Here is a 16732-nt window from a genome sequence, read left to right on the forward strand (position 1 = left end):
ATATGTAGGTATGATTTGAAAGAACGAGTATGTAAAACCGTAAAATATTTTTTTTTTAATTTATATTTAATTGTACGAATTGAAAGTGTGAGCAGGAAAAAACAAATAATTTTTTTTCAAAATAAGTCACTTTTGGCAACCTTGTAAAAGTAGATATTCTAAATAGCAACACATAAGAGAGATAGTTTAAAATGTAGCTCGTTTCTACAAATAGTGATAGAACTTTTAAAAAAAGTATCGATATCGGTGCTCATATAAAATACTCGTATCGAAGTATCGATGCTAGTACTCATACTCAGTAAAAAGTATTGAGTATACTCGGTCCAAGTGAGTACTTCGGCAGTTCTATCAAAAGTGAAAAAACTTTTTTTTAAAATGAGATCTTATGTTTTGAATTTAGTAGACAACAAATAAGGAAGTAAAAGTTTGGACGAAACCGAACACTACATATATATCTAATTGTGTGCTCTTACATATATTTTAAGGAAACGTCACGAACAATAAATGATTTAAAATATTTTTGATCGACTTATGGCATTTAAAAAAAGTCTTTTTAAGTCAGAAAAAAGTATTTAACGGGGTGGGTCGCCCCTCGGCATTTGTTTCGCAAGCACGCCGAATGTATTTCTCCCATGAAAGCTTCCCCGTGAAAATTCATCTGCCTTGCGGATACCGTTAGGAATCGGAATGAAATATGCAGGTCTTCTCCCCTCCATTTGTAAGGAAAATAAAAAATAGCACGACGCAAATTGGAAGAGAATTTACCTCCTCGGAGGTAAATCGCGTCAAGTATTTTTTTCATTGCACTCAACGATTTTTTGGACAAATTAACTAAATAGAAGGGTATCATAAAGATTTTTCTTTTTTTTTACTTTTGTACTTTGTACTATCATATCTCTACTGGAAGTATTGTTACATCCCAGATATATATACATATATATATTGGAAAGTTCTATAATATTAAAACTGTAAGCCCCTTTTTTCAAAGTAGGTGTGGTCCTTATTCGCCTTTGATCGGATCTATATATAACACCAAGGACCACATTTCCGCCATATGGCAAAAAAATATCAATAGATTTTGATTTACGGCTTGTAAAACTCTTAAACTTTAAAAAACTATATTGTATGACAATTTTACATGTATTGAAATTTTATGGAGTTAGCAGCTTTTCATTATTTTGTTGGGGCTAGTGATTCTGGACAATAAACACGTACTTTCATTTTACCACCATTATCAAAAAGTCGGTTTAAATTGAGTGCGAAGCTTATACTGCATCCTCGACGATCTCATTTTATGCTGAAGTTATAGTGTTAATGGACTGAACTTTGTTGATCTGAAACATGTAGACCATCGGCACTTGGTACAGTATCGGGGATAAGTATCGAGAAAAGTATCGATACTACATATAAAGGCATCCAGATGGGTAAAATCTTTTTCAAAATAATAGCAGACTTTCAAGAGCAAACTCACAATTTTTTTTAGATGCGACATAAAATACTTCCTTTAATTGAAGGTACTTCGAATATTTTTAGAATGTTAAAAGTTTTTTTATTTTTACGAATACTTCCAAGTTTTATTGCCTTTACCTTTACTTATATCTATTATGCTTAACCTTTCAACGTATTGCTGCATGTGGAGGCACTTAATGTACTTTTCAGGCTTTTTACTCCATATTACGAAGGTATTAAGAGTCACGCTACTTGATGGGAGAGTATCTGCCTTGCCAGAGCGACGCATTTGCGCAGGTGTTTCGAAAGTTTCTCGAGCTCACAAAAGTGAAAGATTTGTATATCGCATAGATTTAACTTACATACGTAAAATTGTAGACTACATTGTCTCCTAAAGTACGCAGTGATAGTTCGTAGATCCTCTCTGCTTAGAACAATGAGTTTGGCTGACACTCCCGTTGCTGGTAGTATACAAAATTTGTCTTGCGTTTTCTCTGAGCTTTAAATCCTGTGTTTTCTGAGTTGCTTTGTTTCACACTTACATATGGTTTCTCTAATGTGTGTCTTTGTGAGTCCACAGAAGGGCTCTAGTCCATAGATTGCTGCTAAAGCAGTCTGCCTATTGATTACCATTATGTCCCTGGTGGCCAGGAACCCATCCTAACAAAACCTTGTTTTTTGCTCGCAGATCATATAGGACTACAACGCATTCATCCACTAGCTTAAATACTTCAAATTAATACAACTGGTATTCGTAATTATTTTTAAAAATTATTCGTAATATTAGAATCTGCCTTCTAAGCTACACCGAATATTTTTATAGCATTATGATTTTAAATTTCCCCTAAACTGCGGAGTATGTAATTCCGAACTTTTTCGTAGTCATTTTTTGGAATTAATTCTTGTATTTTCGGAAGTATTTCGCTGTTTTGAGTTATTCTTTGGAGTTACTGCGAATATTTTAAGAATTTAGCAATTTTTAAATTAATTTTTTTGTTTCGAAGTTTTCTTTTCTAAATATTTTTTAGTTATTTCGAAGTCTTTTAGAGTTTAGAGTACCGTATTTATTTCAGAGTTGTACCTAAGTGATTGCACTGGAGTGATTATGCAGATCCTTCTAATATTTTCAAAATATGGATTAGTTTTAAAGTTTATACATATATATTTTTAATGCTCCTTAGAAAGAACTAAACTTTGACCAGTAATTCATACGAACAATTTCAGTAGCATTGCTTTTAGTTATATCGAAACAAACAAAGTCGTTGGAGGCTACCATTTTTTAGCTTTCTTATGGTTATTACTTCTAACAGTGACGCACTTTTATGTAAAACGCGATTACTTCTTCTACCGCCAGTACGGAAATCTATTTGATGGCAATTTAGAGAGCAATTAAATTAAATTAAAAATTTCTCTCAATTTTAATACAATAAAATTTCTTTTATACCTAAAATATTTACTTTTATTGCACTCAAAATATAATAATAAAAAATTATGTGACAATTCTGCGCTACCGCCAAGCGTCAAGCTTTTAATAGAAAAAAGCAAACAAATTTAAAGTTCATTCCATATGACAGAGTCACACACTACGCGTAATCTTAAAAACACCATAATAACGAAACTCATAAAAACTCCACACTTACCTGACTAAAAAGCAGACTAATGAAAATTAGCAACGCTGCCAGCAGCTGGCTTCTAGCAGCCACAATTTGTTTTGTATGCGCTTGTGTGGTCATATCGCGTTTGTCGCTTAAGTCTTTCGTTTATTTCAATTGCACGCTTTCTTTCGACAGAATTTCAAAAATTTACGTTTAGTTAATTGCACTTAAGCAATAATGCGGTACTTTACTTTTTCACGAGTTTAAAATTTGATGATTTTTTTCTGCACTAAAAAATTTATAACAATTATTTTAAATATTTATATTTTTTTCACTTTAGCAGTAAAAGCTTTGTAGTTGCTGTCGCTCTCAATATCGGCTACTGTTTGATTTGAATTTATTTAACGATGACTCTTGAGAATTAATGTTGGCTAAAAATTTATTCTATTGCGTTATTGTTTTGTGGAAAAAAAAAACAACAATAAGAGAAATAAAAAACGACATTTGCGTGGGTGCTTATTTTTATGGTTTTTGTGTTTTGGTTTTGGTTTTGTGATTTATTAATTTTACTGGTTTTTATGCGAATCACATAGATCGTTATTTAATATTTTGCTCAGCTATTGTTTTTTATACTCAGTTGAGCAGAACTCACAGAGTATATTAACTTTAATTGGATAACGGTTGGTTGTACAGGTATAAAGGAATCGAGATAGATATAGACTTCCATATATCAAAATCATCAGGATCGAAAAAAAATTTGATTGAGCCATGTCCGTCCGTCCGTCCGTCCGTCCGTAAACACGAAACTTGAGTAAATTTTGAGGTATCTTGATAAAATTTGGTATGTAGGTTGCTGGCCACTCATCTCAGATCGCTATTTAAAATGAACGAAATCGGACTATAACCACGCCCACTTTTTCGATACCGAAAATTTCGAAAAACCGAAAAGATCCAATAATTCATTACCAAAGACGGATAAAGCGATGAAACTTGGTAGGTGAGTTGAACTTGTGACGCAAAATAGAAAATTAGTAAAATTTTGGACAACGGGCGTGGCACCGCCCACTTTTAAAAGAAGGTAATTTAAAAGTTTGCAACCTGTAATTTGGCAGTCGTTGAAGATATCATGATGAAATTTGGCAAGAACGTTACTCCTATTACTATATGTACGTTTAATAAAAGTTAGCAAAATCGGGGAACGACCACGCCCACTTAAAAAAAAAATGTTAAAGTCAAATATTAACAAAAAATTTAATATCTTTACAGTATATAAGTAAATTATGTCAACATTCAACTCCAGTAATGATATGGTGCAACAAAATACAAAAATAAAAGAAAATTTCAAAATGGGCGTGGCGCCGCTCTTTTTCATTTAATTTGTCTACGATACTTTTAATGCCATAAGTCGAACAAAAATTTACCAATCCTTGTGAAATTTGGTAGGGGCTTAGATTCTAGGACGATAACTTATTTCTGTGAAAAAGGGCGAAATCGGTTGAAGCCACGCCCAGTTTTTATACACAGTCGACCGTCTGTCCTTCCGCTAAGCCGTTAACACGATAACTTGAGCAAAAATCGATATATCTTTACTAAACTCAGTTCACGTACTTATCCGAACTCGCTTTGAATTGGTGTAAAAAATAGCCGAAATCCGACTATGACCACGCCCACTTTTTCGATATCGAAAATTACGAAAAATGCCATAATTCTATACCAAATACGAAAAAAGGAATGCAATATGGTAATTGGATTGATTTATTAACGAAAAATATAACTTTAGAAAAAACTTTGTAAAATGAGTGTGACACCTACCATATTAAGTAGAAGAAAATGAAAAAGTTCTGCATGGCGAAATCAAATGCCCTTGGAATCTTGGCAGGAATACTGTTCGTGGTATTACATATATAAATAAATTACCGGTACCCTGGTCCACATTTTCGTCGATATATGGAAAACGCCTTCACATATACAATTACCACCACTCCCTTTTAAAAGCTTCATTAGTACCTTTAATTTGATACCAATATCGTACAAACACATTCTAGAGTCACCCCTGGTCCACCTTTATGGCGATATCTCGAAAAGGCGTCCACCTATAGAACTAAGGCACACTCCCTTTTAAAATACACATTAACACCTTTCGTTTGGTACCAATATATAAAATACTCTTTAATGCCTTTCATTTGATACACATATCATACAAATACATTCCAGGGTTACCCTCGGTTCATTTTCCTACATGGTTATTTTCCCTTATGTTGTCACTATAGCTCTTAACTGAGTATGTATTGTTCGGTTACACCCGAACTTAAGCTTCCTTACATGTTTTTATGTAGCATTATTCTAAATACAGTGTTCTGAAGGTTCTGTTTATAAAATCATTTTGAAAAATGTTTTAACAATTATGAATATTTTTTACTGCTTTTGGTGTTTACGTTGAGAATTAAAATGCGGCAAATACGAGTTTTGCATAAATGATTTCATATACCTACATACATATGTATTTATTAATAATTTCGGGTAGATACACCTTTCAAAGCGAATTCCTATTTATTTACAATGCGTCAATTGAAATCATGTTATGAACGTGCCTTACCAGAAACAATTAGTTTTGTTAATAAAGAAATGTTGAGTAAATTCTTCTGCAATCAAACAGTTTTGGATAAAAGGTTACTTGTTATTTTAGAAAATTTTGAGACAAGTCGGTAGTAATTTTAATAAAAAATAAAAATAAAAATCGCGACAATTCGGGGGTTATTCGAGTCCACTCATGGCACAATTAAGAAAAACTGGAAAAGATTTTCGAAATAACATCGCAAATATTGCAGGATTCTTTTGTGGGTTTTTTAGAGGGTCATATAGGGACTATTCCGAAACAGTTACTATTTAATTGAGAGTACTTTGGGAATGTTTAAGGGACTTTTCACAAAAATTATTGGAATACTTTGAGCATTGTAATATTGCGTTACAATATCAGGATAAACAAATTCATCGGTGCCTAATACTATACTTTGTTTCACCAGCATTGGAGACATGGGCCAGCTGGCAACAGACAGCAAGGAAGAACTGAGCAAGCGTCAGCTGGCGAACAGCGGCAGCACGCTGCGGTGCCTAACAAACAGTTATTTTTCCACAGAGCTGTTAAATGTTGCAACCACATTACACTTTAGTCATGTGTGATTGTTTTTTTGATGATTGTAAAATAAGAATCTATAATCACTTCGTAGTATTTGATTGCAATCGCTCCTTGCTTGCAATCGTTGATTGTATAAAAATTTGTAATGAACAATCATTTGTATGTATGCGATTGTAATATCGTTTCTGCTACAATCATTGATTGCAAGCACGCATCGGCTACAATCGTTGAATGCAATCACAGCATTTGATTTGGTCTATAAATTCCGTGCAATCAAATTGATCGCTTTTTTTGTTACGGTCACAAAAAGGCAATCCAACTTAATTGCAATATTTGATTGTAAATTGATTGTGAATTCATTTTAGCTTGCAAATACTACAATCACAATAAAAACAATCAAACATGATTACAAACAAAAAAGAACGACAATCATTGATTGGCAATGAAAATGAATGTTAATGTTTTACAACCCCGATTTGCCGAAACATTACAGTGAATGGGTCACCATTCGATTACTAGGATGGCCACAATATTTTAGGTTATTTCACCCGCCGTCCTATAGAATTGAGGGTGAGCAACCCCTTCCCCTTATCATTGGCATTAGCTGAGCCGGTTTTACGGAGCTCCGGTGCCTTTCGTGTACGTTTCAGGGATTATTGAAACAGGGTATTGATGATGTCTAGCAACTGGGGCAAAACTACCGCTATATGGCTGACTGGAAGGGGTGCCGTCATTGCATGGCCGACGATTAGTACTATTTTATCCTATCTCGATCATCGCCAGGTACATGAGATACATGAGAACGGTTCGCTGCACACAGCTATAGGAATCCTTCTCCTCAGCTCTGACTCTGAATGAAGACCGATATGTTATATTAGGAAGCACTGTTTATTTAGCAAGCACTTTTCGTCAGGCCAGCAACTTACCCACAGAGTACCGGCTGGTAAAAATCCGCCTTCCATGCAGTCACCTGCCATTTAGCGCACAGTTATTAACACGGGGTGTCCAAAAAATGATCCAAAACTTATTTAAATCCTCGCAAGTGTGCCAACTGGAGTGAATATATTTTCAAGCTTCTCTCTTCCCGCCTAATAACGCATCTACTGACAACGTCTACCCCTGGCTAAGCAACCCCTGCCCAAGGTAAAGAAGAAAACATATCCACCCGCTTCGTGACAACTAACCAACCTCCTAGTTTTGAATAAGACCTAAGAAAATAATCTAAAAATTAGCTGTAAGTATACTTAAAATGGCTCGAAAACATTCCAAAATGATTGTGCAAAGAAATCCGCAAAAAAATGTCTCAGCTTTCTTTCGAAATACATATAAAAGAAATGCCTCCGAAAATAACCATAAAATGGTGCGAAAATCAATAGAAAAACAAAAAAACTACTTTCGAAGTAAGTATAGGAATTACTCGGAAAAGTTCTTAAACAAGTCTCTAAGTTATCTCAAGCTTTCTCCAAAGCGAAATGGTCTCGAAGATTTCATTCTTATCTTTTTCGTTTTTAATTGGCGCTTAACGTACCAAGCGACTTTGGACGAGTGTAGCAAAGCTCGCTAGTCATTGATTTAAGACCTTTTTATTTCCAATACTCCAGGGGCTATTCCATCTCCTCTCGATACCGTCGACGATCAGGACTGCTATAATAAAACATTTATGAAAGCACTCCAAACAGGTAGATATTTCATCATACCTTGAACTTTGTACAAAATTTTCATTACATTATTACATATAATTGCCTATGACTTATTATATTTCTTTTAAAATTTCAAATTTATTTATTTATTAAATTGAAAAATAAGCTTACTCATAAAAAAGCATCTATTCTGAGTTAAATGACGCATCGTTCATGAATGCTCGCGATTTTGAAAAAAGGGCTATAAAACCGTACATCACATTCACTTGAAATGCATTTGTCTTCTTATTTTATATTCACTGACTCATATAATAAAATATTAAAAAAAATATAATAATAATAGTAAAAGGAAACGCTTGAAATGCTTTTGATTACTTCAAGTGATATTTATATGGGCTTGTCGATATCTGATGTACATAATAATTTCTAGGAAGTGTTGCCACGAGTTTGTGGCGAGAATATCAGTAGCTTCAAATCTGGGAAAAAACCACAAAAAAGAAAAACGCAAAATACAATTGACAATTATCATATCTAAGTATAGTTTTCTTAGCAGGTAACTGAAGCGACATTTGGTTTGATTCATTTACACACCTAAATATATATTGACATAATGGAGATGTAAGGAAACCGCAAAAACATCTAGTAGTGCACTCATCAACAATTCAAAGTGGGGGAAGAGAGCTTATCTGGCAATGGTCGTATACTTGGAGATATGTTAAGACTTGAACGTAAATGCGTGAAGTTCGAGCTCGCCCTAGGGTTGAAGTTAAACCACAACAGAGGAAACAAACAAGTATGTTTAAAGCAGAGCTTCATCTGTTTCTTTTTGGTAGCAGCCGATACCGACAAGTTATTGTATAGTAATCGGCTTACTATCGATAGCGAATTGTTATCGTCACGTTTTCGGGGTTTTTAAGTTTCGTATCGGCTTGTTATCGACGGGTAACAGATGTGTAATCGGTGGTATATTGAAGTTTTTCCGGTGTCTGTTTCACAACAAGCCGGTGAGTCGATAAAAAGCCTATATCTTTTCGTATTAAATCGATAAATTTTTGATAACAAATACAATAACTTTTTGTTTTAAGTCTTTAACGAATCGATTACTTCACAGTAACACGTCGAAAACGAATGAATGGCTTTTTCATAACATATCAGTATCTTTTCAATGGTAAATCGATAACTTTTCGATAAATACCTGATAAAAACTCGATTACTTTTAAAAATAAATCGATAACAAACCGGGGGACAACACCTATGACATGAGACAAGGATAGGGCTAGCAAGATGGATAGGGAATGCGAGCAGAAGAGGAATAAACATAGAAACAGAAATGAGAGCGGGACAAAGAAAATTGTAGAGGGATTAAGAGGAAGGGGAATAAGAAAAAACGAAAAGAAAGAAGGAAGAGATAGAGAAAGCGGAACCGGAATCGGAAGCACAGCAGAAGGGGAAGAGGGAGAAGAAGCGATGTAGGAAGAGAAAATCAAAAAGAAAAGGAGGAGAAAGAGAAATATGAAGAGAAAATAAATAGAATAAGGAAGAAAACGTGTAAGAGGAAGGAAGAATGCCAAGGAGTCCTCTCGGAAGGTAAGAAAAATAGGCCAGAGGAGGAGGAAGAGATAAGGACAAAACCAAAAAAGAAAAAGGAGTAAGTAGAACGATGGAGGGTGAAAAAGGAATAAAGAGGGAGAAATTAGGAGGCGCGAGGAAAAACTTTCAAATACACGAACATTTATTTTCAGGCAAAATAACGGATATTGAGTCTGACAGTAATAGATTTTGATAACCAAAAAACTTTATAATACCAGAAGAGGACGTTCGTTGTCTGAACTGTATGGAATATTCGGTAACACAAAGAATACCCAATTAATAAAATAAAACACAGCAGCGAACAGAAAAACAGCAGTTGCAGTTTTATTATATTTCCTCTTCTTCGGTTTCTATAATTGGTATTTTAAGAAAAAACGTTTGTGAATTTTGAAACTAAAACTAAAACACCGTTCGGAAATAAATTTTTAAAAATCAAACAAAATTTGGGAGATAAATAGCTTGTACTTTGTGGAACAAAGATTGATTGGGCTATAAAACTTTTTATTAAAAAAAATTCAGAGAACTCCAAATGAAAAGCCTGAAATTTCGAAAAAGATTTATGGAATTTTCGAAATTTTTCGAACGTGTTTTTCAGATTTATTTGCACAGTATCCGTAACAAAATTCATGAAAGTTTAATAAAAATAAAATAAATAATAAGAATTTAATTCACGAAATTTGATAGAATTTGCTATTACTATTTTTTGTTTGTTGCCTTGCAATAATTTTTGACTTTATGCTTAAATAATTTTCGTGTGGTAACTTAGAATTTAAGCAAAATTATGGATGTATAAAAATTTGCATGGCGCCATGGTTGCATATAATTTGGCAAAATTTGATTGCTCAACCTTGACATCGCATTTTGCGCGCCAATCATTATTTTTCTCGCAATTTCGGTACAGACGAGAAGGAAAACGTAAAACGCAAAAGAGTCATTAGAAGTGATGATTTTTTAGAAAAAGTAGTGTCTCAGACATATATGTACGTTTATATCGAAGCAAATGCAACACAAAAACGTGAAGGTGTTAAAAATTAGTCATTTTTTAAGAGTCAATCCAATAGAGATTTAAGAGAGTGTGAATTCTCTTACTGACATTTGCACGAGGTGGATCGAACACATTTTCAAATGGGCGAAACTGTGGTAGCAGGTATGTAGACACTAACAAAACTAACAGCAATGCAGCTCAAGTTCGTTAGACATAAGGAGAGTAACTATTAAATTACTACGGTTACCACTTGGGTGCATTTTGAACAAATTTAGTGCTTTTTGATAAAGAATAAAAAAAATCGCTCTTTATCTGAAAATAAATTCACCAATTCCAGGACTAAAAGCGACAGTGTAAATACAAATAGGAATGGGAAAAGGAACAGGAAGTGGAAGAAGAAGGGGAAAAGGAAGAGGAAAAGGAATAGGGGCATAGAGAGGAGGAAAGGGGAAGGTAGAGGAAAAAGAGAAAAGGGAAGGGAAACAGAAGTCAAAGAGTGGGAGAAAGAGGAAGGAGAAGAGGTAATGATAAGAAAAGCTAAAGACAAGAGCAAAAGAAGCAGGAAAAGAAACAGAGAGAAGCATAGAAAACGAATGAGAAATTTTTTGAAGTTTGCTACATAGGTAGCTTTTTGCCTTGGATGTAACTTGGGAGCTTCTTTTTCTAAAAATTTAACAAGGGACTAATCTATTTCAAAAATCTTATTTATGGCGTGGTATTACCCCATCCTTCGGCGTTCAAGGTGCAGCCGATAAGGTTTCAGTCATCATAGCTGGTAAATGCCTGCTCGGAATTAGAACTCTGATAAATCAGGCGCTTCGAGATGTTCACGCCTCGAAATATGACGTCGGATTAAATGCAAACTGAAACTATTTGGGAAACTTCGAGCAAGTGCCTTTTAATTGTAATTGATAAATAAGCCATCTTTCGGGGAATAAAATCACATTCCATGACTCTCACATAATACCTGTCCTAATGAACACATGGCTCGGAGTTATGGATGGTCTCGATCGAAGATGAGATGGGTCTTCGAGTATTCGATAAAGTAGCTCACCAGAAAATGTATGGTCCTATCCGTGAATAAAAGAAGCCTTAAGTGATTGTTTACCATTGTTTTTTTTACCCAAATTTATTTCGATCAATATCAATACATGTTGCACAGGTCCGATACGGTTGAACTTTTCCAAAAGTTGCGTGGTCGTCAACTGATTTTGCTAGATTTTACCCGGTCTATAGATAATCATGAGGAATAGTACTACTGCCAAATTTCAAAATGAGATTACTCACGTATTTAAGTAAAAGTCTTAAATTTTGTTCTCTTAAATGAAGGCTTTGCCACGCCTATTTTTCGAAGTTCTGCTAAACCTGTAATTTGCGTTAAAGAGTCAATCTATTAACCAAATTTAAAGAATTTTTCAGTATTTTTTATTCAACTATCGCTTTCTTTTCTACTTTCCGAAATTTTCGATATCGAAAAAGTAGGCGTGGTTAAAGCCTGACTTAGGCTATTTTCAATATCAATCCTCTCTGTGCCGTGTTGCAAGTTTGGTAAGTTTTAAATTTTCTTTTCTTAAATAAAGGCAGTATCAAGACCATTTTCCAAAAAGTTGCATCAGTTTACAGGTATTCTTCGAAAATATGGGCGGGCTTATACTCCGACTTTTAAAAATTTTTATTACAATCTATTCTGGGTTCAAACAAACTCGTGTAACAAATTTGTTTAGTTTTCAATTGTCTTCTCTTAAATGTAGGCGGCACCACGGCCATTTTCCAAAGTTGTAAAAATGTACAACCTGCCTTCAGGGTCAATCTATATGTCAAGGTGCATCAATTAATCAGTATTCGTTAATAAATTAACCCTTTTTCAAATTTTGCTAACTTTTCGATTTCGAAGTGGGTTGAGTTTGCGCATTTATTCTATCCAATAAAGTTCCTGTAAATATTTTTTATTTTTTGCTTTGCGTTTTTATTGTTGTGTTAACGTACAAACGTTTTGCTAATTTAAAAATCTATATCTTCTATTCCCTTGCATTAATACCTTGTGTACAAGTTCAGCTGGGTATAACATCCACCTTAATCACTTTAGCGCTTTTTTCAAAATGTTTGGTTCAAAAACTCTCTTTGCTATGGCAACACCCGGTAGTAATAAGACCAATAAAAACAGCATACAAGCTCTCCTATTTATAGCGTAATCACAGATTAAGGTTTGTAGACACCCACGAGACGAGATTAATTTATGTATAGGTGAGTAAAAAATTTTTATGGGAGATAACATTTTTTATGACTTCAAAGTTATTTAACAACTTTAGCAGTAAAACAAAAGACTTTAAGCTTCTTTACGAATTTTAGCAAAGTTTTTCCCCAACTCATTTCAACCTCAGCTCTCTTACTAACATTGCAACAGGCAGGTGAGCTCTATATTAGTCACATTTTCACTTGCGCGATATTTTTTATTTCTCCATTTTCACAGTTTTTGTTGCTTTTCATATAAAAGTTTTCATAAATGCGCAAAACAATATAATAAAGCAAAACAAAAACCATCACACAAAAGGCACGCCTGCGCAAAGTTTTCATTAAATGTCACCTCTAAAAACACATATGTGGATATTTTCACTTCAAGCTGATTTTTCTTTTTTTGTTATTGTTTTCCTTTACTTTTCACGTTTTCCACAAGCTTCTACAAGTTTAGTGGTTTGATCCGCGCTCAATAACTTTTTCACTCGGCTGTCTCGTTTAAACTGATCTGGTCAGGGTGGCAATATTTGGCTTATTCTTCATTGTGCTTTGCCTTATTTGCTTTCACGCTATTCATTCATTCACTCATTCACATTTAAGCCATGCTTCCTCCTCTCTACTTCTACTGTGTAGTTGTTGCTATGTTTACATATTACAACCATTTCAGTTGGTGTAGTACAGTTGTTTTTATATGTGTGTACGTGTGTTCTCTTTTGTTAGTAACTTTTAACCAATTCGTTATTTTCTTTTTGTGAATCGTTCGTTGTCTGTAGCCAATTCAGCTGCCAGTTGGCTGAAAAGCTGAATTTCATTAACAGGTGTTGAGTAGCGTTGTGAAATACAAACCTTTGATTAGCATTGGGCAGATTAACGTATGATTAACTTTTTGTTGAAAACTGCAACAAAGTATGATTTATGTTGGTGTCCTTACAGCGCTAGTTGGAATCAGTTGCACACCTGTCGTGGCCACGATTATGATGCTGAACTTACAACCGGCGAACATTGCAGGTAAGAATTCTACAGCTCTGACGTTGATTAAGCTTCGGGAGATGGGCCCATGGGGTCTTCGACTTCGACCACTCTAGCTTTCTTACAGTTTTCGAGTTTATCCCAGCTAGGGAAATGTTGTGTAATGACAACTGCCACCTTTTGGGCTTCAGTGACTTCATTTTCTCGAGAGAGGAACTTGGTACGAGATCCAAAAAGGAGACCAGTTAGCTGAATCGTGGAAAGATTTGCGGTGGAGTTTTTTCTAAGGACCGCATGTTCATCGTACGCGATAGCTGTAGTGTCTTTCAAGCGGAATCCGCCGCGATTAAGGATGTGTTTGGTGGGATTGTTGTTGTTGTTGTAGAAGTGTTTCGTCCCATCCAAAGGGTGCGACCACTCACTGGTGGATTGGCTGCTATCCATTGATTCTACAGTTAGAGCATTTAACATCTACTCGTATAGCACAGAACCAATCAAGGCCTTGAGTTCTTCTTTGGTGTGATTAAAAGTGATCTGCGAGAGCCTGGCCATGTTGTGATTGTATGATATTACTTTGAAAATCGGATCATCTTGGTTCCGCGGCATAGGAATACTACAGTATTTGTCACGCGAATGTTGTAGCCTGAATGGGTACAATTGAACCGGTCGTGACGGGCGGTAAAGTTAGTCGGGCAGCGGTACCTTCCTTAGATTTCGGGACTTTTCAAGATAACTTCGGAATAGTTTTGGGATCGTCTTGAGACTGTTCCGTGATAATTTCTAGGTCATTTCGATAATCTTCTCGGATGGTGTGCGGGATAAATTCGAGGCTATTTTGGAACTTTGGTCCGATCTTATGAGTATAATTTTCGGAGTATATTGAAACTATTTCAGTATTTTTAAAAACAGTTTCGGAATTGGTTTCAGAAAATTTTGGTACTATTTCGAGACTGCGTTCGAAATCATTTCGCAACTATCTCGGGACTGCTTAATAGATCATTCTAGGACTACTTTGAAATCTTATCGGAACCCTTTTGGAAATGTTTTAGGGGTGATCCTGGATTAATGTTAGCATCATTTTATGATTGTTTTTATGGCCATTTTGGGACTATTTCATGACAGTTTCAACGCAATTTGTTACCATTTCGACGTAGTTTCATTAGTGATAATTTCGTGATTATTTCCTGATCTCTAGGGGTATTCCGGGACTATCTCCATATTACTTCGAGATTTTCGGAATCATTTCGGGACTATTTCGGTAAAATTTCGGAATTGATTCGGTCTAACTTTATAACTTAATGAGACCATTAAAATATTATTTTCTGGCAATTTCATTGGGGGTTTGCTTTCGAAATCATTCCGGTACTATTTTGGTATAACTTCGGGGATATTACTAGAGAGCTTTGGGATTATTTCATGACAGTATTAAGGATGATCTTAAAACTAGTTTAGCATGCCTTCGATATGAAAATTAAAGCTGTGGTTGTATATGATCTTAACGCGAAAATTTCGGGATAACTCGCGATACCTTTCAATCCACCTCTCTATTTTTAAACGGATAGACTCCAAAAACAAAAGTTAGACCTACGAAATAAATAATTTCAAGGGCCAATTTGTAAACACATAAATATACATAAATAAACTCTGAAACTCTATTCATATGCAAGTATAAATGTGGCGTCATATCTTTACAGACAATTGGGCACTACCTCCCTCCCTACAACGCACCACTTTATTTTAATACATAATGGAAAGGATTAAGGTCTTACGTATATGAAGTGTGTCAAATGACATCACATATAGTCATAAGTATGATTGTATATATGTGATGCGATGCTATTCTCCTCTTATGTGGATGTTTTATTTTAATATTTGTTTCATTAAAACTTGTGGGCGATTTTTATAAAATAACACTAAGATATAGGTAGCAAAATTCTAAGGAATTGCTGAAGTATAAGAGAGTGACAAGATTTATATCTTATAGCAATAACTAATAATAACAATAACAATTGAAAGATGACAAGTTAAAACAAGTAAGGAGGGCTAAGTTCGGGTGTAACCGAACATTACATACTCGGCTGCCAAATTACAGCTTGCAAAACTTTTAAATTACATTCTTTTAAAAAGCTCGGTGCCACTCCCGTTGTCCAAAATTTTACTAATTTTTTATTCTGCGTTATAAGGTCAACCCTACCAAGTTTCATCGCTTTATCCGTCTTTGGTAATGAATTAACGCACTTTTTCGATTTCTCGATATCGAAAAAGTGGGGGTGGTTATAGTCCGATTTCGTTCATTTTAGAAAGCGATCTGAGATGAGTGCCCAGGAACTTACATACCGAATTTCATTAAGATACCTCAGAATTTACTCACGTTATTGTGTTTACAGACGGGCGGACGGACGGGCATGGCTAAATGAATTTCTTTTTTCACCCAGATCATTTTGATATATAGAAGTCTATATCTATCTCGATTAGTTTATGCCGTTACGGGGTACCGTTATGCGAACAAAATTAATATACTCTCTGAGCTCTGCTCAGCTGAAGCCCAGGAACCTACTTACCAAATTTCATCAATATACCTCAAAATTTACTTAAGTTATCATGTTTACAGACGGGCGGACGGACGGACGGACATGGCTAAATGAATTTTTTTTTCACCCAGATCATTTTGATATATAGAAGTATATATCTATCTCGATTAGTTTATGCCGTTACGGGGTACCGTTATGCGAACAAAATTAATATACTCTGTGAGCTCTGCTCAGCTGAGTATAAAAAAATATAAATAAGAAAAGTTAGTTTCAGGTAAAACAGAACAATATATACCTTGGTATTGGGTGCAATGCCAGAGTTGCGAACCGGAACGCAGAAGAAATTATAATACCTTGTTGCCTAAGCACCGCTAGGTATATAAATGCATTTAGTTAAGTGACTGCGAGCGTAAACGTACCGTTATATTGTTCGTTAGTTAGCTCACGTGAGCTGTAAAAAGGACATGCGCAATGAAAGCTTTCTCAATTTTGGTTTGTTTAGTGTTGTTGGATATGTTTAGTTTATTTTATTTTGTTTTTTGTTTTTTATTCATGACGAGCACGTTTGAATTCGAGTGTGAGTAAAATACTATATTTTGCGA

General features: G+C 34.8%; 1 protein-coding gene across 12 annotated transcripts in view; it reads right to left on the reverse strand.

The window, feature by feature from the left end:
- The window catches only part of LOC137238205 (uncharacterized), a 137298-nt gene extending 124147 nt beyond the window's left edge, over positions 1–13151 (reverse strand). For 3 of the 12 annotated variants that reach the window (XM_067762940.1, XM_067762941.1, XM_067762930.1), the window contains exons 1-2: positions 12980–13132; positions 3090–3488 (exon numbers count right to left, since the gene is read on the reverse strand). In XM_067762940.1, coding sequence (XP_067619041.1) covers positions 3090–3182 — 93 coding nt within the window. In that variant the 5' untranslated portion in view covers positions 3183–3488; positions 12980–13132. Of the gene's footprint in view, positions 1–3089; positions 3489–12789; positions 12927–12979 lie in introns of those variants that run through there. The other 9 variants (XM_067762936.1, XM_067762935.1, XM_067762937.1 and 6 more) reach the window with 9 other exon arrangements.
- Positions 13152–16732: the final 3581 nt, after the last annotated feature.

The sequence above is a fragment of the Eurosta solidaginis genome, chromosome 1, assembly GCF_040869045.1.
Source record: "Eurosta solidaginis isolate ZX-2024a chromosome 1, ASM4086904v1, whole genome shotgun sequence".
Lineage (NCBI taxonomy): Eukaryota > Metazoa > Arthropoda > Insecta > Diptera > Tephritidae > Eurosta > Eurosta solidaginis.